This window comes from Corapipo altera, unplaced genomic scaffold (assembly GCF_003945725.1).
Source record: "Corapipo altera isolate COAL_440 unplaced genomic scaffold, ASM394572v1 175, whole genome shotgun sequence".
Taxonomy (NCBI): Eukaryota; Metazoa; Chordata; class Aves; order Passeriformes; family Pipridae; genus Corapipo; species Corapipo altera.
In genome coordinates this window covers 1,391,225-1,418,564 of record NW_020884942.1, presented here as the reverse complement: position 1 = coordinate 1,418,564, position 27,340 = coordinate 1,391,225, and the positions used below count along the sequence as shown (strand labels likewise).

The 27,340-nt window shown below is 38.6% G+C and overlaps 1 protein-coding gene across 4 annotated transcripts in view; it reads right to left on the bottom strand.

The window, feature by feature from the left end:
• Positions 1–27,334, bottom strand: part of UGGT1 (UDP-glucose glycoprotein glucosyltransferase 1) — a 43,195-nt gene extending 15,861 nt beyond the window's left edge. The window contains exons 1-27 of one of the 4 annotated variants that reach the window (XM_027661921.1): positions 27,035–27,237; positions 25,425–25,560; positions 24,884–25,019; positions 23,004–23,086; positions 22,331–22,461; positions 21,369–21,481; positions 20,039–20,213; positions 18,671–18,767; positions 17,998–18,076; positions 17,718–17,818; positions 16,801–16,900; positions 15,674–15,734; positions 13,331–13,422; positions 12,531–12,681; positions 12,156–12,275; positions 11,354–11,439; positions 10,812–10,947; positions 9,774–9,905; positions 8,213–8,377; positions 7,895–8,015; positions 7,008–7,106; positions 5,629–5,652; positions 5,000–5,094; positions 4,159–4,365; positions 3,418–3,549; positions 2,389–2,519; positions 42–137 (exon numbers count right to left, since the gene is read on the bottom strand). In XM_027661921.1, coding sequence (XP_027517722.1) covers positions 42–137; positions 2,389–2,519; positions 3,418–3,549; positions 4,159–4,365; positions 5,000–5,094; positions 5,629–5,652; positions 7,008–7,106; positions 7,895–8,015; positions 8,213–8,377; positions 9,774–9,905; positions 10,812–10,947; positions 11,354–11,439; positions 12,156–12,275; positions 12,531–12,681; positions 13,331–13,422; positions 15,674–15,734; positions 16,801–16,900; positions 17,718–17,818; positions 17,998–18,076; positions 18,671–18,767; positions 20,039–20,213; positions 21,369–21,481; positions 22,331–22,461; positions 23,004–23,086; positions 24,884–25,008 — 2,852 coding nt within the window. In that variant the 5' untranslated portion in view covers positions 25,009–25,019; positions 25,425–25,560; positions 27,035–27,237. Of the gene's footprint in view, positions 1–41; positions 138–2,388; positions 2,520–3,417; positions 3,550–4,158; positions 4,366–4,999; positions 5,095–5,628; positions 5,653–7,007; positions 7,107–7,894; positions 8,016–8,212; positions 8,378–9,773; positions 9,906–10,811; positions 10,948–11,353; positions 11,440–12,155; positions 12,276–12,530; positions 12,682–13,330; positions 13,423–15,673; positions 15,735–16,800; positions 16,901–17,717; positions 17,819–17,997; positions 18,077–18,670; positions 18,768–20,038; positions 20,214–21,368; positions 21,482–22,330; positions 22,462–23,003; positions 23,087–24,883; positions 25,023–25,424; positions 25,561–26,211; positions 27,003–27,034; positions 27,238–27,318 lie in introns of those variants that run through there. The other 3 variants (XM_027661920.1, XM_027661922.1, XM_027661923.1) reach the window with 3 other exon arrangements.
• Between the last annotated feature and the right edge of the window lie 6 nt (positions 27,335–27,340).

Genomic DNA, 27,340 nt, shown 5'->3' with positions numbered 1-27,340 from the left:
CAGAAAAGCATATTGTTCAGCAAATGCCAGAAATCCTATACCTGTACTGTTCTTCAAAAAAATGATACTCAATCCTTGCCTCTCCTTTTGGCTGAGCAGAAAGAAGAGCATCCACTTTCATTACCAAGTCACTTGCCCTGAAAGGAAGGAAAAGAAAGGTTTGCAGATATTAAAAAAATGCCTGTACTTATCACATTTATGCCAGTCAGCAGCAAAAGAGAAGGCAGATGGAATTCAGATACACAAACACTTCTACTACCACTCTACAAAAGCTCTGAAGAATTAAATATATTTAAGGGTTAATCCACCAGTAATTTAAACAGGTTGCAGCCTTATTACTGAGGGTGCCAAAGGGTTTAACTCTAACAAATACAGAAGAGCTGTATTTCTAGGGGTATTTTAGCATTATCTTACAGGTACTGCATTCCTGAAATGCACAAACCTCTCAAACCCTTGTTCCACAGTGATCTTCCCAATTTACATTGCAGCTCTAAGGACTAGGAAGCAATTCTGTATGTGGAGAAACTTTTGAGAGAGAGAGGGGTCCTATCATAAAAGATAATTCTTTTGACAACTTCTCCCTTTTTATTATTCCCATAAATTTTCAGTCTCGTATTTTAAGAATATATTCCATCTTGAAGATGTAAAACCTCTTGAAACTTCAATGAAAATTGATTTGTGCATCGTGTTTTTGCCAAGAAGCAATACTGTAACTTAAAGATCTGTCAGCTTTTTCTGAGTTAAGTCAGTCTCACAGACTTACAGCTGTTCAAATTGTTCATACCAAACCCACAAGCCTGGTGAAATCTGCCAAGTTCTACAGTGTTTTTCCAACACAGTAGATAATTTCAAAAGCTTTTGAAAAACTTTTGCAGCATTCAAACCTACAAAAAACCCCAAACCCACTCTTCTGTCCAAAAGTGGCCTGTATTCAAACTACTTCCAACACAGCAATGGATGCAAAAGTGTTTGGAATGTTGTTAAAACCTGTTCTCCCAGGATTCAGAATAACACAAGACTTCTGCAGAACAGACCTCATGCTTAACATAATTGACCACCAGCCTTTAACAATCAAGCAGCACCATAGAAAACTGTGATGCTTAATATGGGAGAAATTATCTCCACAGCTCTGAGCTCCAACACATGAACCAGGGGACTCCTGTTCTTCTGAACTCCAAGATGACTTTCTTTTGATTAGTTCACCTCTATGCTTTGTGCAATAGCTATCTAGAGCTATGACTTCCATTTTCTCATCTCTGCCTCTTTTCCTAGTGTTTCTCTCTAAAAAGTTAAAAGCAGTTTACATGATTCCATAGTACTGATAGGGAAATACATTACTACAGTAACTTTTATGTTTACAAGCCAAGAAGCACTTAACTAAACCACAAACAAATTCAGAAAGTGTACTCCAGTGTCTCATTTGCTTCCCTTCTTTCTGCTTTTAAATCTACTGTAGTAACTTTACCAATGAGTTATTAAGCACTGACATATTAGAGGCACTTGATTTAAAAGTGTGTCAGGTAAGATTTAGCCAGGGCAAAAAAACCCAGTAGTAGTCTGAAAGCCTTAGGATTAACAAGAAGTTAGACTTCTCTGTCCTTTGGAGGAGCCAAAAAGTAATTCAGTGCAGAAAGCATTTTGAAGAATAAATGCAGTTTATGCCACTTCATAACTCTTCTCCTAGCAGCAAACAACTAAACCTTGAATGGAACTTCATCTAGCTGAGCACAGCAGTCAATTTAGCCAGCCCCTGCACAAACCATGACTACCCTCAGGATTTTTTCAGTCCACCTGTGTCCCTCCTTGCCCCTAATCCAAGAATCCACCTCCTGAACTCCTCAGGTAACACTGCAGGCTGGTGCTGCCCTTGCTGCCATGATCCAGGGACTAGCTCAGCAAGTACCAATGCTTTTACAGTTTCATGTTCATTTCAGCAGTTCCATAGTAAATTCCAAGAGACTCAGGCACTTTCCCAGTTTCTTGCTGCTCGTCAGTGAGGCTCCAGCCAACACAATTCCTGCAATCTCCAGTACAAGGCAATGGACCAGCCATGGCAGGTTGTACTACACACAGGTGATGCCTCAAGAATGATGAGCTGTGAGCACAGTAGTGCAGTCAGGGTGTCAGAACTGCCTCCTGAATCTGGGGGATAGTCACAGCTCCATACCTCCAGGAGATGGTGAACTACACAAAAGTCACTAAAAAGCAGTTTAAACCAAATAATTTACACTTTTTTCCCTTCTCCCTTGCCCTCTGAAGAGCTGAGCCTTGACACAGGAACATCAGTGTAGCACCCACCCAGAGTGTACTCGACAAAGCTTTCTCCAGGCTGCACAGTCATGTTATCAGTCCCAGCACCTTTTTATAAGCCTCCTCATGTTTACTTACAGATCTTCTTCAAATCCCAGTTGCTGAATCTGAGATTTGATTTTCTGGCCCGATGTCTTCAGTATGATATTTTCAAGGAGATGAAAATCGTCCTGATTGAACATCTCACCATCCTCTAATGGGCCAATAATCTACAAAAAAAAAAAAAAGTAGAATCACCATTATTAGGTAAAGGCTACATTGAAACAAAATTCAAAGATGAATTTAAATAAATACTCCAGCCTAATCTCAGTGGGAACCAATTGTTCAGGCTAGTATTAATGTCAATGGCAGCAGTTTAACAGGTAAATCTAGCTATTTAGAGCCAGGAGTCCCAAACTAAGGCATAAAATGCATAATAAATTATACATGCAATAACACATCTGGAAGGGGCCAATTCCAGTAGTCTAGCAAGACTCCAGCAAATCTCCCTCCTCTAGTCTTCAGAAGCCTGAAAGCTACCTAGAAAACTCTTGCTGTTTTGCTAGTGAGAGAAATAGAATACCAAACTCACCACCTGAGACCTTTAACCCATTGAAGTATACAGTAACCACTAGGACCAGCATGGGATTTTTCCTAACTAGGAAGCAGATGACAAAAGAAAACACAATGCTGTACATAGTTGGGTTTCATCATTTGCAGTGAAATACTATTGTAACATCATTTACTTCATCTAAGATAAATTATCATAAAAAGAGCTGGTGGCAGAGACCAAGGCACCGTGGTCAGGGCCAGATACAGCAGCATTTTGTCCAGTGAACTGAAGCAGCACAATCTTTCAAATTTACCAGCCTTTTCCACCCCTGGACTCAATTCACTGATAGCATGAAAGGAACTCTTTTATTGAGAGATCTGAATTTGTACCAAACACCAACAACTAACTGCACACAGCACAAAGAAAAAGTCACACAGGTCTGAATAAATCCTAAAGGCTGCTGAGACTTGAAAAAGGCTGAGACTCCTGTGTCTGCTCCCTAGACTCTGCTGCTCAGGATCAGCTTCTTTCCCAGATGTTCAATCTCTCTTTTACTGTCTGCTGATTGATCTCACCCGTCCATTGCTGATCACAGCCCTCTGCCCCTTCTTCAGCTTTAGAACATCTCTGCAATACATTGCATGGGACAGAATAAAATCCACCTTGGGAGATTCAAAGGCTTCTTTGAAAATATTGGTATCCATACCCTGAAAGATAAGAATAATTGACATTGAAATAGGAGGAAATGCTGACTTCAGCACACTTTTTAAAATGCACCTTTTTGTTTATACTCAAGAATATCTTCATATCCTGCTAAAAATTGATTCCTGCCCCCCTTTTCTTTGTAGTCTTAAGCCTAGTTTTTGCCTGTCACCTTCAAACATTATCCCAACTTCTGCTGTGAAGGGTCACAGCTGCTTAGACCACTTCCATTCTTCTTAAGTGATTCTTGTCTAAAGTTTTTAAACATACTTTGAGAAATGTAATTTTTTCCTCAGCTTTTTTAAAAAAAAATCCCTCTCTTAACCACTCAAGAAAAAACTGACTCACTTTAAGAGATCCCTGAAGCCACATTTCTTCTGACTTTTCAAAGTTACATAGCTTTGATGTGTGTGAGGATTTACTTTATGTTTCGATGGACTGTTATATTTAGGTAAGTTTAGTTATCAGAGATTAAAAAAACCAAGGCAGCAAACCCAACAGTGTTACTCTCCATTGTTACTGCACCTTCTGCATATGAATATACTACACTAAAAAACTCATTGTAGGAGCAAGCAAAACACCTTATCCTTGCAAATGCCAACAGACATCCTTACCCCAACAGCAAATTCCAAGATGTCAGCTCCTGCCTCCAGTGCCTTCACAGTTTCTTCTTTTGCCATCTTGGTGATGAAGTTCTTGGCATTATTTGATGTTTGTGTCTGCAGAGCTGCCCATATGGCCTTAGCAACAACTGTATTCTGGCTGTTGGGATCTTCACTAGGATTATTAATCATGCTAATTCGAACATTATTGCTGGATTTCTGTGTTAACCAAAACAACCATTGGGAAGGTTTTAGATTGCAGGTGGGGTTTAAATGAGAAGAATGCAGCTATTGTAATAACACTATAGCAAAAGCCTTGCATTTCTTAACCAGAAAATCAGCTTCTAAATTGGGTAAGTAACAGCACAAGGTTAAAACTATGAACTAATTTAACATCAAGTATTTAGTTTATGTATAGGCACCAGTGTGACAGGAATCTTCTAGATAATCCTGTGCTACATAGGAGATCTAGGACCACCACTCAGAGTCTGGCAAACCAGTGATTTAGCAGTTAGTTGTGTGCTTTTATGATTCAGTTATCTTCCCAAAAGAAATGAGACAGAGCAGAGAGCAATGCTCATTTCCAAACCAAAACACAGACAATTCAGTTGAACACTATGGGCTTAAAAGAACATCTTTATTGTATTAGCATAGTGCCAAGAGGGAATTCTGTCCTAACAGAAGATCAGCAATGTTTCAGCCCCTACAAAAAAGATGAGGCTGAAAATTGGAGACCCCACAGAGAAAACCAGTCTCCCCAGGTCATACACAAGAAGCACAACTTGTGTTTTTCAAGATTCTACCAAGTGCTTTGTTAGCACTTGCAACCCATTCCAATGAAAACATTACCTACCTGATGTTTAATGGCATCATACAACAATTGCCTCCCTGAAGGTTTGTCAAAATCACCAACAATCCAAAAAGTAACTGGTCTAACAAAGGAATCATCTGCAGTTACAAAAAAAAAAAAAATGGTAGGAGAAATTGGAGGGTGGAGGGAAGGAAAGCTTCTGTTTTTCATCATTTGGAGGTAAACTATGATGCACATGCAAAGAATTCAAAAAGAGTAAAATTCCATAGAAAAGTTATGGATGAAGCTAAGCTATGAAGCCTGGTAAGACAAGAATAATAGTACTGACATATTAGTTTTCATTAGGTCATTTGAAAAACCCACATGAGTCAGCATGCATCACTCTTCCTAAGCTGGATTCTTTTAGTGGTTTTGTTTGTTTGCTGCCTTTTTAATTATAAATTATAAAGAAACCTATAAATAACTTGCAGATTCCAACTAGGGTACAGACCTACCACATCTTTGCACTGAAGATGTTAGTTTAAAAATCAGTTTTGTATAGAGACAAAAGTGCTGGAGCAAACATGCATTTCAACAGCAGCTTGCTTCATTCCCTGATGGTTCTAAAGCCAGAGTTAAAAAGGAAGCAAAAATTCCCAGAACAACATATGAAATGCCAAAGCATGAGTTACCATAGATCTCCTTGGAAGACATTCCTGGTCAAAAAGCAGAAAGGAAAGAGGGAAAGGAGAGAGACATTAATAATTTTATAATAATCCCTATGTGTATCAAGAAGCTGCAGTACTGCACTGGGCATAGCTGAATCACTGCAGTTCAAATCCAACAAGCAACAAGTTTGTGCTCATTTTATTATAATAAAGCTTTGACTTTTTCTTCCCCTCAGATAGATGGATGTTATATTTTCATGCTACAGTGTTAGTTATACTACATATTACCAATTTCATATGGTTGAGTGAGGGCATCATCCTGAAGACCATTTTGAAACACTGTCATACCATCGTGACTTGGATGTGACCCTTTATCTTCCCTCTTTAAAAATCAGCATGGCAGTGCTTTATCAGAGCTGGTGCTGAGCCAGCAACACTTATAACTTCCCTATTATTTTAGAAAATAAATGTGCTACAGCATTACTGTAATCAGGTAGTAGCTATTAAATATCTTAAGTGACAGAAAAGGCAGTGACCCAAAAATGTCAAGCCACGAAATTGCAAATTAATGCACTTTCAAATGAGCATGCAGAGGTGTAGGTTTAATTAATGCTCTACAAAGGCAAAACAAGAAACTTGTTCAGATCCAAGTGACTGAACATGAACCAAGGGCAAACATGAGACAGAAAGAACAATGGGAACATTTCAGGTAGTGCACACAGGCGACAGTGGCTGGAGACAGTACAGGGGAAACCTGAGAGGAACAAGAGGAGATGAGTCAAATGACAGCAGCTTATTTCTGATACCTAACTGAAATGGATATAGGAAAGGCCTGATGATGTCTGAGGAAGCCTGATTAGGCTCTGTATCATATCTGTGCGTGCATTTCCTACACTGAAAGGTACAGCTGAGTTTATGTGTAACTGTGACAATACTGTCATTGAAAAAGCAGTTCATACACTGGGGCAATAAAAACAGCACTGAACACATTAGGTACTGTCTTATATAATGGGCAGTAACAGTTACCTTCTGAATCCATGTAACTTTTAGGAATTTTGAATGATGAGACAGAGAGCTAGAACCCTTTTTATATTTTTCTAGTCATTGTCACTGCGGGATCAGAGCTCACACTGCTGCATTCCTGCAGGTCACAGTACAGTGAGAGCAGGTTGGGTGGGACTTCATTATTCAGTAAAAAGTTGGGCTGGGTTTAAAGAGGGGAATGTTCTTGTTCCATGCAGGTGTCATGTCTTATTAAAAAATAAAATCTTTCTTTTTAACGTTTAGACTGCACCACTACCCACAGGCCTCACCAAGGCTCCAAGTGTGTGTTGAGAGCTGTACACATGCTTAGAAACACACATAAGATAAGATTTGGGTTCATAACCCACTGCAGATGTTACCTTTCTTTGTTAAGTAGGTCATGCTGTTTGCAACAGCAGCTGTCTTATCTTTAGACTCCAACATGGTAAATCGAGCAAAGTCATCCACAAAAAAGTTATCTGAAAAAGAGAACAAGTATAAGATGCCAAAGCAACTAGTCCACTTAAAATGAAAGAAAAATCACTACTATTACCAGAACATTAAGAACACATCCCATTTCACTCTTTGTAATACTGCTTTTTATGTCTGTTAATACACAGGCTGAGAAATGTACTTTGTTGTCTCACAAGTTACTTTAACAACTGCATTGCATATTGGATAGGCAGAAGTCAGTCAAAAGAATTGTCCAAGTCTCACTTAGTTGATGCTAATATATGTAAATAATACATACTTAAAAATCCCCTGTGTTACTATTTTTTCAAGCAACTCAAAAAAGGCAGTTGTACTGTCATTAAAATGTCACTGCACTGGGTGTTCAAACATCTAACCATTGAAAGTTCTGCTAAATCTGAAGTAATTCCAGAAATGACTGTTAACCCTTGCTCGAAAGAAGGTCAGAACTAAGAAACAAGCTGCTGTATAAAACAGTATGCATCATAAAACATTGTGCATTATGCAGTCATATAAAATATGCATTATACAACTGTTCTTTGTTTTTCCCAGCACTACTAATTTCTCAAGTTTATGAGTCATATTCCCCCAAAGGTTTGTATAAAATCCAAACAAATTCCTATTTTGAAAAGATGTAAACATTAATGTTGCTGTTGTACATAACATCTCCCCTGAACCACAGCTGGAGCATCGCTTGGGGTGGTGTCAGCGATTTGCCACTAGAGCTTTCCATTGAGACAGCAAAAGCCTTTGACTCAGATACTTCAGGTTTAATGCAATTAAAAGCATCTCTTACTCATTCCTGTCAGATCTAGGTACTCTCTGTCAGATGTTAGGATTCTTGAGTTAATTCTTGGAACAACATTAGGCTGGTTCATGATATACTCGACCACATCTTGGTCATTAGATAGTTCACCCTGAAGGAAAGATGAAAGAAGCAGGATTCATTACTTGACATATATAATTGCCTTAGATAGCTTAAAAAAAAAAAAAGCAAAAGCAAAAAGCAATGATGCAAGTTAAGTTTTCTAGTATATTATGTATTCAGGGACTTGTGAATCAGTTTTTCCAAATCCAATTTCTCTCTAAAGCCACAGCTGAACTCAGCACCTACCAGGTACACAGCTCGCTGGAAGATGCTTGTGGTTTCCAGGATTTTGTGCATTGTCATGGTTTCCAGGTCATCAGGATCCAGCTGATCTTTTTGAAAAGGCATCCCATTGAACAGCACAACAGGGAGAGGGCCTACCCCTGTTTGCTCATAGTAACCTCTTGCTGCCTAAAGACAGGAAAAGAAGCAGCTTTACCATGTCAGCCCACTGCCACCATGGTTCCTAAAGAGGCACCCAAGATCCACAAGTCTGTTCTACACACACCAAGAGATCCTCACAGCTTCTGTATGACATAGAGAACATTAATTTTACACAGTGCATAAGACTCTGTATTTTACATGCACGAGGCGTCCTTGACTTTCAAAGCAAAAAAAGTTACTTCATAACACAGAAATAAATGCAAAATACTCCCCAAGGTCATATTGTGAATAAATTCCAATGAGCACTTTCTGGTAATAGCAGAAAATGCACAACAGGAAATCTGACTTTGCCTGTGGAAGCAAATGCAATGCAAGCAGTGACAGCTGTAACACAAGATAGGGTAGAGAATTTTCTTATTTTTTTTAAGAATGTGTTTCTCAAACCTGTGAGAAAATATTTACTTGTGGAGCAGAGGGTTATTATGTCAAGACAAATTTCACCATATCATGTAACTATTGCAAAAGGCACTGTCACTGACACTCTGTTAGGGACAGAAATCAATCAGGTTCTGCTGATTAGAGGTTCTGGTTGAGGCCTCTCCTGTCATACAAAAATGTCTTACTTCTATGGATTTTCATTTCCACAAAAGGGTTTTCTCTTCACTATCCTAAATAGTATCCATATCCATGGAATATGGAAAGCATGTGTGCATATGAGCCTTCATCTATAACCCTGACTGCATTCCTTACATGTACAGATGTAGGCAGCATCATGTGTGTTATGTAGCTACAGTATTTTCGTTATTTGTTTTAGAATATACAACAAAACCAGAAACATTCCCCTACAGAACCTCAAATAAATCTGCTTCATCTCACATATAAGTGGTCCAATAGTGATTTGTTCTCCCAATCCTCTCCACACAGAAAAGCATCAGCCCTAAAAACAACTTCGAGAATTATTTGCAGAAGATTATTGAATGCCTTGATTGAATGTTGAGGCATTTTGAATTCATCATCATGGCTTTAGTTCACACAGTGTTCAAACACTGATACAGAAACCCCACACCAATCCCTCCCAGCATTAAGCCTCTTGGTTTTCTCATGAGCCATTCCACTACCTTGATTTTTTCTAGCAATTTTAAACTCTACTGAAGTCTGCATTCCAGAATGAAAGTATGACTTAGGAGTTACATGGAAGTTACCTTGGTACTATACATACAGGTTTTAAAAAATATGTATTACATGGTATGTATGATGTATATTATACAAAGCTTGTGCTGAGCATAGAAGTCACTCAGTGTGATAACAAAATAGTTCTCTGCTTGGTAAGAGAACAGGATCAAGAAATTGTACATAACTAGATTTTTAAAACGGTATTTAAGCAAAAAAGGTGGAAAAAAAGCTCTATTTCATGAATTCTTACCTTTCTATTTTGATCATAGGCAGAATCAATTCCCAGAATGCTGTTGACTTCGACATAAGGATACTGTTTCTCAAGAACACTAACCACATGCTCCACTTTCAGCTGATCTCCTGTTTTTACTTTGTTATATATCTGAAAGGGGAATGCAAGTTTACAGCTGCAACCTTAAAGCCTCAGTCCTTATCAAGGTATGCTGTCACCTGTATTACAGTAGTTGTAATAAGCCAGATTGCAAAACCTATATCCATATTTAATAACTGCAATAACAGCTCCTAAGCACTCATAGCCATTCTAATTATCTTGCTATACCTCATAGTCATTCCAGTGAGAATGGAAGAAGGTAAATAAATATTTATTTACATAATAACTTGCACCTTTAATCAGAAAAGGTATTTGGGGGGGGAAGTAGTGCTTTGTGGAAAAAAGCCTCAAGTAAAGCATATCAAAGGAGCCACCTCTCCCTTCAGACCTTGGGATATGCTTATAAACAATACAACAGACCTCACATGTAAAGTAGATAACTGTTTCCCTCTTCAAGGCACAAGATTTTACTTTAAGTTACAAATATATACCCCCCCCCAAAAAAAAAAAAAAAAAAAAGTCACTGTCTTTAGGTCACCAGCAATTTAATGCCCCAGCTTGCCAATTTGTACAAATGTCAAACCACAGGTGAAATGCATTTACCAGCACTTTTATTATCCTTTAATGTGACAAAAGTACACAGCTGTAACCATTCTAACCAAATTATAATATTGAAGGGATGCAGCAGTTCAGAACTCCCTGACAGAATGACCAAAGGGACAGGATAAGAAAAACATGCAAAAGTGTTAAGTGTCATATTTAAACTTAGTCTTACTTGATAAAGTTAGGTCAGAAGCACTTTACAAAGACACATGTATTGTGTGGTAGTAGTATTTGCAGAATACTAACCAAGTCAAAGAACAATTCCTTCCATTATTTACATATTAGCCCATTAAGATAATCTTACATACATGGAAAATATTAAAACATTAATTTCCCTTTTAAATTAATACTTACAGACATAACAGTCTGGAAAGCATAATTGTTGTCCATTTCTTGTGCCACATAATTGTATGTCCTAAGGAGGGCAACTCCAGGATCTTGAAGTCCATCAACATCCTCTGAGTCATTAACCACAAAGACTAGTCCTATCCTGCAATCAAACAGATCCCCATATCATCAATTTATTACACTAATAAACAATCATACAACTGTCAGCTATGACCATCATGTTAGACAAAGGCTTTATCTGGTAAGAAGTTGATCAGAGGAGCCAGGAACCAAACTTAGGACATATAAACTGTAACATTCCATCAGAATCTTGCTTTTCCTTTCTCTCTCATCCAAAAGTACTTAATTTAAATTTCTTTTGGACTGTAAAAGAAACTCAACTCTGTTTTGCTAATAGCAGAAGTTAAATTTAAAAAATATACACATACCTCCAATACAAGGTATGTAACATTTCTGCAGTGTCCTAGCAATGAGAATTTTACAATTGCAAAAGTCACAAAAATAAAACCGATGTAAAAACCCCCCAACCATTAAAACACAGCAATTACCTCAGTGGGATGTGGTTACTGAAGAACATCTCTGCCACGTTCAGTAATTCTGCTGTGGTCTCTTGAGTAGGATCTACTATCAGCACCTGCACACAAATAGTAAGTGAAAAGTTTCCCTTAAGAAGTGAAGAAGGAGGTTTTGACCAGAGATTTCTTTATTCAAGTCTCAGGGCAGAACTCAGTACAACTTTATACACTGCCAGGGAGATGAGGCCCACAGCTTGAGGTGGTTCCAGTCCCTGTTTGCCCCTAACCAGAGTTCTTTTTTCTGTAGGACCACTCTGCCCCATGCCAAGAATTACACTGCAGAATTTATAAACTCCTTATTATATCTTACTTTAGGTAATTTACCTAGAGACTAAAAAGACACCCAGGAATAAGCTGAGGGCTGTTGATCATCTTTTGAAGTCTTGGCACATGACTGCACTGAACCAACTGAAACAACTCAAGTTCATCTGAATTCTGCTAAGAAGATGGTATTTAACAAATGTGAGGGATTTCATTAACAAACTTTAGGTGTTATCACAAAACATACCAAATTCACACTCAACAGATGATAGTCTCCTCCACTGATGAAGCATTTTTTGGCACATAGTAGATGCCAGAGATGCTCAGTAATCTCTGAATCTCAGTCATAACTTACCAGTACAAGTAGAATAAAACCTTTTAGAAAAGCATCCTATCTCAAGCTATTTGAGTGACAGGGAATCCAGCACACATGCAAGGCAAATTTCAAAAGCTGATGTCCCAGCTCTTGACAAAACAAAAGGCACATTTCTTTTCTACTCAGTTTACCACTTACAAAATTATGGAAGTTTTTTCTGATTTGTCTGATCACTCCTGGAAAGGTGGGACGCAGCAGTTCCTGCACACTGGAAGGCCAGGAATTATACCGACTGTCAACTTCAAGATTGTTGATCCACTAAGAAAAAGTAAAGGCATTTAAATGACTGACACTCCTCCCGCTCGGGGCTGAGACTAAAATATTTGCAAATCATATGCTATACTGAGAGCTGCATCAATAAGAAATTAAGCTTTTTAAAAAGAGCTAATTATATTTATAACCTTATTTTCCCCTCTGTCTTCACTGCAGTTTCAGAGCTGATTGTGACACAAGGACAAAAGTCCCTTGACAGGAGGCAGCAAACCAAGTACTTCTGTCTAAAGCCGCACGCACCGAAATCGCAGGGCTCCTGATGTCCACAGCATAGTCAGAGTCTGAGGGCTGGATGTTCAACTTCAGAACGTTGTGCAGGGAAAGCCCCTCAATTCCCAAGCTGTGCAGCCCTTCCATAACACGGGCTTCATTGCGGAGCACGTCAATCAAGCTGGAAGGAAAAGGAAAACGGTGGTTTAAGTTTAAAGACACAGCAAATAATTTGCTTTTATCCTAAGGGTTAACACGAAAGGTATAAAAAAGTCTGCCATGTCTGGGTTCTCATTCATCACCTGTTTCTAACTGTCCTAAGAAAACTGAGATAACCTGAACTTATTCAATGTCTAGGGTAAGCAACATTAAATCAGAATAACTAATGCATGATATACATACATAATTTCAATTTCACATTATTGAAACACATCTTGACAAAGACATGGGGTGGTTTTCAGATGAAAAATTTACAGTGATTTATACTTTGAGACTTGGTCTGTGATCTTCAGAATAAAACCTGTATGCTGACAGCCTTGGAGACCAAAATCTTGCTAGTCATAGTACAGATCAAAAGAACAGTACAAAGGTGACTTCCCATTTCAATCTTCAAGGGTATTCTAATTTTCACATTAGTTTTTTTGTTAGAAATGCACTTGAATAAGAGAAGGAACCTTTCCTTTTTACAGTACTTATCAATTAAACCTAATCTAGATATAGACTTTGTGAAGAAGGTTCAAAATTGGCCAAATAACTTCATAATTCACGCACAAGCAGGATGAAAGCTTCCAAACAGGAAACAATTATTATGAAAAATAAAACATTCCTACCTAAATATGTCCTGAGTGTCTAAATCAATAAGTAGTCCATTGATGAACAGGGCAGAATCTCCTGGCTGCAAACCCAATGTTCCTTTGAAATACTGAAAGGAAGTAGGAGGCCATTACAAGAGTGCACTGCACAGGAAATATTATTAGAGAGTTTGATGTGTCAAACTGTAGATTTTATCTCCCTTACTGCATTACAAATTGCATTACATTACTTCTCAGCTGCAGTCTTTGCTGACTTTTTGCACACATCCACTACCAGAGGAAGACACACCTGAAGTCATTTAGTGCAGAGACATAAATTGAAATTCTCTTTGTTTCTTCCTACACAATTCAGTGGTGGATTGGAAAGTCCCGGAGAAGACTTTTTAATCATACTCAGATAAAATAATTTAAATGCTTGAGATAAATAATTAAATTCATTATTTTAGCTGACAACCCACAAAGCAGATGGTCAAATAGCACCCAGTTCCCTGTCTTAGCTCCTTACCATGCAATTTTGGGCAGAAAATACTTAAACTGCTGGATTTTGCATGGCACTCACTATTGGAACCAACTACTGTGTTTAAGGTACCAGTTAAGTCCTGACCTGGTGGACATGTCATCAGTGGAAAGCAGATGAGCTGTCTCAAAGCCAGGCAGCACACACATGGAAAAAAATCTTTCTAGTATTTTGGTATTTCTTCCAAGTACCTCTAAGCACTACCCCATTTTAATGGGTACTTGCCCCTGAGTTGAGGCACCATCACAGAGAACAATATTGAATCAGGAGAGATGAAGCAAACTTCCCAACTCTAGCATGAAAAATTATGTTTACAAACTGAAAAACTTTCTTCCAATACCTCTCATCTTACAGTACCAGTTACACATCTCTATTAAGAAGAAATGTTAAGATGAACAGAAGGAAATACATAGTGACCAAAGCAAACCAAGGAATAGCAAAAGTACCATGTGATGTACCAAGAGCAGGAAAGCAGCTTCTAATCAGAAAAAAATTACGTATTTTATTAAATAAATAAGGCTTCTAGAGAAAAGCTGAGTGTTAAATTGTATCTTTCTGTGGGTAATTACATAGTAAACTCTAACACACTACTAGCAGTGAACTTAAACTATCAAATAATATGCACACAAAGTGAGTTGTGCAGAGAACAGCACTAAAGGGCAGGGTTACATGTAGCCAGATCTGGATCTAGTAGCCTAGGTATTCTCTGGGAAAAAAAGAATTCACAGAATCATGGGTTTACCTGTGAAGGAGTCTGATCTAACACATAACAAAAAAGCCACCAGGTAGCTTTACCTTGCACTTACATCCTATACTTTGTCCCTTCCAGAATCACACAGGACAACAGTGTCAAACCCTATCCCTCCTTTTCTGATTCTATCACTACTGATCAACAAGGCATTTCTCTCTCAGAACACAAATCTCAGGGGACTTGTAAGTAGATGTTGTGTAGCTTTGCATTGACTACTAGGCTTGCCATCTTTGGTTAGATTTTCAAACAATATGTGTGTACTTAACATACCTTCTCTTTTTCCTAATAAAACCTTTCAGTGAGACTGGACTGTGTGGATAGAGCAGTGCAGTTCATATAGCAAAAGCTGCTGTTTGGCTTTTTTGCACTGTTATCTTGGAGTTTTATTTTGCACTCTATCCAGACTGCATTACCTGGTGCACAAAATTCTGTACAAAATTCTGTACAAAATCCCCAAGTGGCTCTTGGTTTTTTCAGTGCTTTGCTAATGCCAAGTATGCAACTTAGCTGTCAAAACACTGCTGCAAACACCAGAGCCTACTCAGTGTCCTCCAAAGGCCCCTTATGACCTGGGGGTTTTTATGATTCTGTTTCAAAGCACATGTAGAATTAGCTGGTGAATTTTATCCCTTCAGTAGTTTCACTCTCAAAGCACCAACACTGAAACCATTTCCTCCACATAGCATTAATCCTTCTAAACCATGGCAGGTTTGAATTTATTCTGTGACTCTTCCTGGCAAACACTGATGAATACAGGTACCTAAGCATCATCTCAAATTGGGTAATGAGAACTAAATTTCTTCTGCATTCTTAAAACTGTAAGAAAATGCTTAATATATCTGTTTTTCAAGCAATAGCTTCCTAACAAGTGTAGTATTTTCATATTTGAGCAAACAAAGTAAATTATGTTCCTAATCCATGTTTGAAAAACCACCACTTCTCTTCTGAAATGCACACTACAAAGTTGTGTGTGAAAATACTGGTCATTATCTTGAACAACACATAAACTTTTAAACAGAATCATTATTTTCAAAGCTTGAATTTCTATTAAACAGAAGTGCAAAGTCACTATGCTACTTTCTGGAAGCATTACCTTTTGGTTCTCTTCAATTTCTGCTCTGAGTTCTGAAGAAACAACTGTTTTTGTTATGGCTCTGCAAAAATAAAAAAATAAAAACATCATGCTGTGAATCATCATTCTGTGTACCTACTTATCCTACTTTTTGTACTTTACTTATTAATATAATTAACCCTCTAACATAAAGAGCTGCAATCAGAAGCACTGGCACTTTGTGATACTATTGAACAGTAGGATGCAGCATTTTCCTCACAGCATACAATTCAGCAGCACAAAAATGTTAACCACATGCCACCTCTCAATGTCTAATTTCACATTAACCACAATAGAAGTGAGCAGCTGCCAGAAAGGTAAAGGTGGAGAATGGCAACACAAAATAGGGGGATTTCACTCCACATGGCAGGTTCCAATTCCTTTCCTTACTTTGGATCTAGTGATTGCATCATCACAGAATGGGCAAGTACAGCCCACAGATCAGAGTAAAAACACAGTAAGAGTGCAATGCCTGCCTTAAGAAGATCTAAATAGCATCTTAACATTAGTTAGTGGGAAATAAGACCAGTTTCTTCTTATTCTCATGTGGGGTGTATCTCCACCCATGCAAAAATGAGCAGCTCCTATAATATGAACTTCACAATCCAGGTCATGGAATTTATCAAGAGATATTTCTAGACTGGTTGGGCAGACCAGATTATGACTGAATTTTTGGATATTGATTTGAATATGCTAAAGACAGTCACTGACAAAGTGCAAATACCAGCAGATCTGCACATCTCTGACATGAGACTGTTTGGCAAAGAGGAGCCCAGAAAAGCAGGATCCTGTGAATGGATAAACATTGAGGCCACCAAACAAAAAAATAAATTCTTGAGGACTTGATGCAATAGGTTCAGAAACATTTCACAGCAAAAGAGCTCAGGCAATTCTGACAAATTTTCCACCAGTCCACATCAGCTGCCATGCAAAATAAACACTTTAAGATCCTCTTTGTAACTGTAGGCTGAAGAACTGCATAAACATTCCCCAGTGTTTGCCTCCAGCTAAATGAAACTCAGACATTAACCCAACCAATGCTGCCTGTCTCAGGTTCTGCTCAGAAAAAAGAGTGAGAAAACTTCCTAGAACTGATAATTAAAAGTTACCTGGCCTTTGTAGGAAAGTTCTGACTGAGATCTTTCATGACCATCAGAGCATCCACGGGGGGAGCAGTCAAAATGCGAGCAGCAGTCTGAAAACTCAAATCTTAGAAGTAAAAAAAAGTAGAAGTCAAGAACTCAAAACTGAAAACAAGGCAATGCAGAGGCATCACAACTTTAGCTTTCAACTTTTTTGCATGCTATCTAAGAAAATTGATTTTCTATCTGCATCTGTAGATACCTTTATTTAAAATCATCTTTTTTGTATTCAACCTCTATCTGTTGCCTTGAAATAAGTAACCCTTCCATGAACCAGTGCATGCTGCCTACAGGTTGCTTCAATGAGTCCAGACCAGCACTCTTTTTTCTTTGCTGAGGTGGGAGAATCTGCCCTTCCATTTGATACAGGCACGTTCCCTTTGGCTACCACTTATGTTCAGCCTTTCACATTACTCTTTTTGAGAGGATGAAAAGCCTGTTCACAGACCTCTACAGATGTTTTCTGGGGAAAGAGCCCAGAGGTGCATGCAGGTGATTTTGAAAGACAGTTTTCCCCTGGTCTTGAGAAATCTCAGCTTTGTACACCAAGAATGTGATCATGGAAAGAAATTTTAATTCCTTTTCTTTCCTGCATTTAGTGGACCATAAAAGCAGCCAGTCTCAGAGCAAGTGGTTCACTGCACTTCACAATACAGAAAGCAATTCTTGTGTCACAAGTCCTGTGAAACAATCTTTCTAAAAGCTATTTCAACAGGACTCTACAAAAAAAGGCACTTTAAAAATATCCATTATTTTCCAGTGCAAGAATTTACAGTCAAACTCTGTCAGTTGTACCACCAGCAACCTCGATTGTGCAGAACACAAGAAGATATATTTACACTGAGTTTTTGTAGATCAATACTGAAAGACTTCATCCAGATTACCTTGTAGCTGCCACACTTTCAAAGGTGCCATTTCATTGGTACTTTCCACGAGGTGTTTTCTGAGCTCCTTCAACTCTTCTGTCAAGTCAGGATACAGCTGCCTAAAAGGGTACAAGGGTCAAACAACTCCTGTGGTTTCCTGTAAGCAAGTCTACAGCTAATTCAAAGAAACTACCATATGGAAAGATGCTGCTAAACACACATGGGTAACTCAGACATGCAAAAAATAATAACAAAGCAAAAGATCAGCACCTCTGCAACAAGTGTAACTGAGTTTTACCTTAGTTTTCCAAACAGAAATCCTTGCACTTCATCAATAGGGTCATTTTCATCTATGACTGTGGCATTCACATCTGTGCCTACAAACACACAGAGAACACCACTAGCACCAAGTTATTCAGAAACACAAAAGCAGGAGAATCTGGGGGTTTATACATCTATGTGCACGTGTAAATAAAAAGTATATACACATATTACCCTATCAAAGTAGTTTTTGGGAGGTGCATGAGAGTTTGCAAAACACAGATCAGTGCTCTAAAAGCAACAAAAGTAAAATAACATGCAAAATTCTCAGCTTTGTCTTCCCCAAAACCACCAAGAACAGGAAAGACATTCTGATCTAAGGATGGGTAAGTTAAGACAAATTAAGGTAGAGAAATTGTTTTACACCAGCAGAGAATGGCTGGCTCTCTGGTAAAATATCAGTTGCATTAATAGTGCTATTACTAAGATCTAGCCCAGATCCATGACTCCATTGTGCCCAGCATTTCACAAAGACAGAAGGCAAGTGCCAAGGCAAAGACATGCTTAATAGGGAACATGCTCCCAAAAGTAATTTTGGAGCTAAGGAAAGAATTCAATTCAAACAAACAGTCATTCAGAGCAAAATAAATATAAAATGATCTTTGCAAAATTAAAATGTTCACATTAAAGTACTTGAAACAGTAATTCACCTTTCACCTGTGTATCATCCTTGGCCTTATATTCTGTACTTTTAATAGCCAGTTCTACACCATAGCCAGAGAGGTAGACTTTTTCTTTGCTGGGATTCTGGAAGGAAAAGCAATTAAAAACCAGTATATTACCACTCTTTGTTTTGATGTACAGATTAAAAGCTGCCACTTCCCAAAGCTAAGAAATCTCAAGCTGGTACACATTTCAGACATAATTGGTAACGAGAAACAAACACAGGGATTCTGTGATTCTACAGTAACATACTCTAATAATTATATTTCCTATTGTATTTCAAACAGTTTTTGAAGTTCAGCAAGCATGAATTATTCCTGTGAACCAAAAACCATCAAAAACCACAAAGAGGAACACAAAACAATGTTTTCAGGATACAGTGTGTGAGCCAAGTAGAGCTGGATACATTCCTGTCACCAAATCAGATAGAAGGGGGAAAGGAACTTCAGCTGTGAGGTTCAAAAATGAACATTCACTGAAGAGTTATCATGGACAATTACAAGAAATAAAACTATGAGTAAGAAGAGATACATAATTAGGTCTGACTAATGAGAAAAATATGATCACTTGTTAAATCATTTTGAAGTATACAGGACTCACACAACAGTACCAAGATCTCATGTGTAATACACTTAATTTTGAATATACCGATAAACAAATTCCTTTTATAAAAGGAATGTGGTGTATCCAATGTATTACTTTATTTGATTAAAAGTGCAAGTAATGCAAAAAGGGAACCAGCCAATGCTTTTTTTTTTTTTTTTGCATTCAAGCCCTGGCTGCTACACTGTAGGTTTGGGTAGCATTTAGTAATACTCAGGAAACAAGTCAAATAACCAGTTTCTCAGAGCTTTTGAAATGTAGTTTTAAGCACTAACCCAGTGGCCACGAGCAATTTAGCAGAGGAAGATGGAAACCAGGGTAAATTGCAAGAGGAATGGTGAGTGGTTCTGTAACAAAACTGCTACAGAAATCTTACTGTTAATCCTTGCTTTGCCTATCAAATAACTAAGTGGCCTGACTATGACAGATCTGCTGTTTCCTATGATCAAATATAAGTAGAGAAACTTTTTTTTACATTAAAGTCCCTAATTAATCGAGTTTAATTCTGGATGTGTGAAATCAAATTATGCTCTTACTTAAACAATCAGATTTAAATTTATTCTGTACTCGTCAGCTATATGCAATAAAAAAATAGAACTTCGAGTATTCCAAATAAATATTCCAAAACAAATGCAGCAGCACATGAAGTCAAGTTAAAGGGAACAAACTTGGGCCAGTTTTCTTTTTTAAAACCTGGGCCAGTTACTCTTTCAAATTCAAATACCTCAGCTACAATGCACAGATATACTTACAGCAATGTAGTGTCTGAGGACATAGGTGATTTCTCCTGCCTCAGCCTTTGAAACAAGCCTCCTGTGGTGTCTGTAGAACTCCTCTGAGCCAATCTCAGCATAAAAGATGACAACAGGACTTTCGGGGTTTGGCGCTGGGTACTTGTGGTCCCCCTTGAACAAAAATGGCTTTGGCCTAAGAGGAAACATTGAAGATTGCCACAGTGTGATTCACAGCATTTCCTCACTCAGTGCAAGATGGACTTCTTTTTTTTCCTGTTTAATCACTATTTCTGTTCTCACTGAATACATATGTCAAGCTATTCCCACATATTATCAAGGTTGGCAACACCTGTTGCACACTGATGATGCTTTGTTAAAACTGCACAGGTGAAAATGAAACAAGTAACTAAGAGCTATTTTGAATCTAATATGAATCTTATTTTAAAAATGAACCATTTCCCTTAAATTTCCAATTAATTTTCTCCCCTCCCCCCCCATGATTCATAAATTCTGTATAACAAATTAAAAAAGCTGATAGAACAAATATTCCAGGAACACAAATTCATTTGAACTTGGTTTAGTATACAAACAAGAAAGTGAAGACTATTTTTAACTCCTGTCTTTATATTTTGTCTAAAATTCAATTAAATATTTAAAATATTCCCAGTGAGTCGAAAAAATTGCATGTGAGCTATAGATGCCACATGTTTGCACATTGACAAAAAACTCCTTAGGCTTACAAAAGCCCAAACTAGCAAGGTTACTGTGAAAACAAACTGAAATTTAAGGGCTTGGCTTGGTTTCGGTTTGTTACTTTGTTTTATTTTCTAAAGAGGTATTATAGCTTCTTTTTGTTACTAGCAGTTACAGTCGAGTTCTGTTTGCACAGAGAAATCTGAATTTGAAATACATATTGTGTGGAAATGCTTTTCTTTGTTAATGCTGAGGAAAAAATACTGTGCACACTTCCAGCCATTCATGAAACAATCTGTTACGTTAACTCTCATTTTAATATGCAGCCCAGCTCCTTCTATTCTCTCTGCATACTGAAGGCTTTACACTCTCCTGAGAATTCCTACTGTCCTTCAACAATTTCAAGCTGTTCCAGGATTTGTTTCCAGTTTTGCCTGTGCACATTCCTCCTAGCAGAATATCCAAGAGTAAGGGATAAGAAAACAATCATTGCCATCTGGATTAATACAAAATAAGAGACTACCACTTTTTGCAAGCAATGGACAGGAAAAATCAACACTGAAGAAAGTAGAAACTACTGCCTTATTACAATGTCTTCACAGTAATAAGTCTAAATTTTAAAAGCTAATCCAGTGATAGGAAATTAAGCAAATACCTGTCTGAGGCTGCCCGTAAAAGGTCTCCAAGAGAGTCAAATTCACACGTCTTCTCCCCATGCACAACAAAAAACAGGGTACAGCCCTTTGGTGGAGGTTCATCTGCTGCTATCTGTATAAAATATTTGCAATAATGTAGGTTGAGTAAGTGAAAATATAAAAAAATTAACTTAGAACAAGAGAAAATTATAAAGGTGTAGCTGTGCAGCAATCAGTATTATTTGATCTCTTATATTCCAAACTAGTAGTTTTTCCATGTTTGTGACACAATTTAAATGCAAGGTGAAATAGCAAAACTGAGAGCTAAGCCTTAACTTATTTCCCACTCTGTTATTATCAACTGTAATGTCAGTTCCAGGTACAGAAAGCAAGGCTTGCAATTGTAGGGGGTCTGGTTGAGGGTTTTTTTGCATTACACATCACAAACCTCTGTATTTGTTGAATATTAAACAACAAAATGACTCCAGATAAAAAAGGAAAGTTCTACAGTACTACCTAAATAAAGCACATTCTAATGTGAGACAATTTGCATTGAACTATATAATACCCTGAGTTAAAAAAAAAAAACACAAGAAAATGAACTTCCATTTATGAGTTGTAATCACTAGGGAGATCTATTAATGGATTATTATCTTCAAGTAAGTACAACTGAACAACAGGAACAGCATCACAAGTACCAACGGAGCCATAGGGATTTTCCTCATAAAAATCTCCACACAATTATTAGTGAAGCAGGCACAAAGATATGCAGACATGTCAAAATCCCAATTTGTTAATCTACTCCAGACAAAAAATTCGGCACCCCATGAAATTCATATATACATCTGTTCTGCAGCTCAGGTGTATGGAGCAGCCAGGTCAGGTCAGGGGTTTTATACTCTCAAACATCTCCTTCACAGCTCACTCCTTCTTGGGCCTTAGGCAAAGCTCTGCACATCATTTGAGCATTTCCTGTACTAACCTGTTGAAAAGCTTGAACGGTTGCAGAATAAGAGCGTAAAGACAAGGAAAATTTCAGCAAATTCTGCTGCAAAGGTGACAGAGTCTGGCAGGCTACTTTCAGCATTTCCTGGTAAGAAGAAGAATCACTACCTGCAAAGTCAAAGTACAGCAGTTATCCTCCTATACCATGTTCTCATTGAGGAGGGACCTTCCATCTCATGATTTATACAGACATGGGCTAACCAGTCCATGAAATTAATCTTAAATATGCACGTGACTGCTCCTCCTCAATTTTCATTACTATCAGTTCTATAGGTGGATGAGAGTGGACTTCAATACAGACTCATGAGAGTAAACTTAAAATACATTCCTGAGGATGCAAACACAGGCTGGGGAGGAGGGAAACAGTTAAGAGCTCCCATTTAATTTCAGCTGAGAAGTAGTAACACAGAGAAAAGGTATTTACAATATTTTATACTTCGTGTTGAAAAAGAAACTGGCAAGCAAAATGTTTCATCCATCACTACAGCTTTTGTCAAAGGGATATCCAAAAGCCTTGAGCATATTGCAGCAAAAAATACTACTGAAATCAGCATTTTAAAAGTCAAATGAGGACTAACACAACGGAAGACAAAACATTGTTTATTTTTCAACTCTCAGTCAGCATCAAGAAAAAGACTATGAAAACTTACCATCCTGTTCAGATGTCTTAATATTCTCACTGGCTTCCACAAAATTCCAGAATTTTTCTTGACCTTCTTCTGACAAAAATTCACTGAGTAAGAAGAGAAGTTAGCTAGATCTATGAATTTTCTCCCAAGTTACAAATGTAATACATTGTAAAGCTTTAAGAAAGCTCGTTCCTAGCATTTATTTACCTATGTCAGAAAACTGTGTTACTAGAAAAAGCAGTGCAGGAAAACCAAAACCAGACACAACACACCTAAACAAATAAGAGTTGCAGATCAGGACAAACACACAGTACATGAAACCACCCTGTAAGGCACCTACTGATCTCTCAAAGATCACTAACAGGCAGCAGTGCCCATCCTGGGACCTCTCCTCTCTAATGCATTTCTTTGCTAGCTCTCTTTTAGGAGAAATATTCATTTTTGATTATTTTGCTGTAACAAACTGTAGATTACTGGAACTATCAGCTTTAGTGGGGTTTCTTGTTTGTTTCTTCGTAAATCAGCAGAAGGAGAAGTTACAGCTTCGTGATTAGGTAGGTATACAATGTTAGACAGTAAAATTAATTCTCTAACAACAAATACTGTATCATGTCTAAACATGTAACAGGCTTGATGCTGTAACAGAAGGTCTGGAGCCCACTCACAGCCACAATGACCTGTGTGTTCTGCCCCAAGGTGGCAAGTGCTGCTTTAACACCTGGGTAACAAATTGCAGTGCTGGGCTAAGTACACTGAACAGCAGCAATGATTTCACACTGCAGTGCTGCATCATGATGCAGTTCATCCCAGGTGAACAATCCTACCTATCCCAAGTCCTTGAATACAATGGATATTGTATTCAATGGATATTGTATGTACATGTGCCTTTGGCATAATATTTTGATTTTTTACTTACTGTTTCACACTCTCTTAGGGTGAGCTTTTCCCCAGCAAATATCTCACGGTGTGAGGATATTTAAATCCTGGCATTAACACCTGTGCTTTTCATTTTACTGCTTAAGGAACTTTCAGTCTTAAGCTTCAACAAAGAAGGTTACAGAAAAGTAATTTCACCTAGGACACACTGGTCCTCTGACCCCAAGCCCTGCCCATATGAAGGAAACCCAGTGATGCCCAATTATTGTCATGTGAAGCAGTCTACAGTAACACAGACAGCATTCCATATTTGGCAACACCCTTAAGTGACACGAAATGAAGCACACACACACACACACTCTTAAACAAAAAAAGTCCTATTTTGCATTGACATCTCCAAACTAAAATATAAAAAAATGAAATTATGGGGACTTCAAAAGTGCTAAGCAGACTGGCAGTGAAAAGACAGCATTTTGTTTTCTTTTTTCATAGCATCTTTAGGGGAAAAAAAAAATCTTTAGTACCACAGAAGAAATCTCCCCAGGGTGCTTGCACAACTCTTACCAAAGCAGATGACATTAATCAATGCACAGCTCACATGAACACAGTTAAACTCCAGCTTTACTGAGCTAAACATACACAAGCAGCAGCACATATCAAAACCTACAATCAATCCTGAAGTAAAATACCTTTGGCTATGGAATCTTACAAGATCAAGCTAAACCTCTCTAATCAGTGCCTTGAGTAAAACTTCATAAAGCAAAAAAACACAATGTAATTGTTTATGGTTATTAATGTTTGTTTTAATGCACAATGAAAGAATTTACCATGCAAAAAGAACTACTACTGTCTGCTTTAAAATCTCCTCCCATCTCCCTACACACAGCAGTGACCATGTTCAACTGTTATTACTAACAATGAGTTAGTGATGACCAGAATCCAAAGTGCCATGTAACAAACAGAACACATTATTTTATCCTATAAGCATAATCTGATTTGTCAATAAGAAATCACAATGTACATACCTTGTTTCAAGGAGTAAAGGAGTTGAAGACCACTTCGTAGTGAGAGATGTTGTCACAGCTTTAGAATCTCCTTTTACAAGGGAAGAGCTGAAGCAGATTCCAAGAACTGCAATAAGTATTCCCATTTTATAGAAGCCTGAAAATGATGATGAAAAAAAGTTAGTTTTGCACTGTCTCTTTTTATAAACACAGAATCTCACATATCCAAATATGTTAGGACATTTTAAGCTTCAGTGGCCCATTTAATGCAATACACCAATGAGATGATCATCATCTCACCTGGGCTTACAAAACCAGAAATACTGTGAAAACTTAAAGAGAGGCAAGGAATTTACAATCTGACTCCTGAGCTGCAATTAAACCTAAATCAATTCCAGCTTCCTCTGTGTTTATACTTTCAAATAAACTTGCTTCAGTTCTGGGACACCTACATACTACTTACTTTAGGAGGAGGTACTTCAATCTGAGTGAAAAACCAACCCACCATTCATTTCATGGGAGGTGAAGTCACACCTTGCATTTGCAGCAGCCAAGTACTAACCAGTGTCAGATAAAGCAGGCAAGGATGAGGTTCCCTAGTCAGCCCTTTAGGTTCTGCTGGGCACAGTGGACTGCTTCTCTGGGGAATGAAGAAACAAGCATTTCCTGGATGCACTAAGCACCACCAACTTTAGAAGCTGAAAAATGAATGAAATAATGAAAACAGACTCAAATGATACATCTTACTGCGAGAAATAAGACAAAAAGAAAAAAAAAAAGACCATTTCTTTAGTGTCCTTCATGCCTTTGTGTTCTCTGAGCTATACAGCAGAACACAGTTGAGTGGAATTTCCTTGCCCACAACTCTTACACTTGCAGAAGACCTGAATTCTCCTGTTGGTTTTTCATTAGTCTCCAAAACTTCCAAGTTTTTTCCCCCCTCTCTGACTAGACTATATTTTCTACACACCCAATATGCACTCAGATACTCTCTTGTTTCTTCATCGTTATTTTTCTGGATAACTCACTTTCCATTTTCCCCCTGCAAGTGAAAAAACATCCCACACCAAACCCAGGTATATCACAGCCACCAACCTGCCAGGATCTAACTCATGCTTCTTTTTCATGATGATCTCAATGTAAAAAACAGTGTTATATATCTGTAGCTCTAAGCCCTACCTGTATATATACACAGACAAAACCCCTGAATCCTGTTCCCTTTAAAAATTTACATTCCCCAGCAATCACTCAGGCATTGTTCTTTTTCTCAGGATTAAACCAGAAATGCCTGCTGTGATATCCAAAGAGCAGCTTGCTCAGCTGCACTCAACGTTTGCTTTATGCCACACCTGGGAAGGAGGCAGATGGAATGGTCAAAGCCATCACTCCCTGTGTGCAGAGGGGAAGTTCAGCCAATATTTGTGGAGTGAAACCTCGGCTTCCGCCAAGTGCAACAAAAAACCCACAGTTTGCAGTTCCTCCCAGAGTCGGGTCCTTCTTAGTCACTGCAAACCATGAACACACAAATGAATATACTGAACCGTATTCTCACAACTAAAACTCCTGTGCTGCTCTCTAGTGCATTCTGGGAAAGACTGTAATAAAAGCCTTTTTCTGTATGAAATAGGAAAGAAACCAAAGTACACATTTGGTCGCCTGACACCTGTTCAGCCAACTGAAAACCTGCACATTAGAAGTTAATAACAGCCTTGAATAATGACAGCCATAAAACAAGGGAAAGACCAAAATCTCGAAGAAAAATACACCGTGAAAAAAGAGGTAAGAGCCTCGGGAATGAACCGTGTGACACGAGGAGATCCAGCTGTGCTCTGTGCCGGGTGACAAAGCAAATCCCACCCTGAATTACAATACTGCAACGTGGAGTTTTCACATCTAGTTTGTAAATATTTTTCCTCCTTTGTTTTTCTTCCGATTACTCAGTTTAAAATACTTCTGGGAACTTGGGCAGCCGGGAAAGAAATAAATCACCCCACAGCCGCAGGCAGCGCTCTCTGCCGTGCCCTGTCAGGTCAGCAAATGGCAAAGATCAGCGCAGGGCGAAGATGCCCGGGAACAGCGATGGCTGATAGCCCAGATCGCTCTGTGAGCACGTCCTGTGAAGTGCTCGTGTTGCCGTGCTATGGACACCAAAACCAAAATATGGCGATTAACTGGTTAGCCCGCGAGCAGACACCCCTTGTTCCAGCTGGGGCTCGGCGCGCAGCGGGCTCTCACTGCAGCGCTGAACAGACGCACGGCAGCTCCGAGCCGCCGAGGGCTCAAAACACGCCTTAAACCCGGGCCGTCGGGTCCTTAACGGCGCGGGGAATTAACGGCGAGCGCGGCCTCCGCCGCTCCCCGCTCCCGCTACACCCGTGGACCGACCGAGTCCCGCGGGGCCCCGCCGGCCCCGAGCCCCGCACGGCGCCCCGAGGGGCGCGGCCCCGGGCCCTCCCCGCCGCCGCCGCCGCTCCCTCA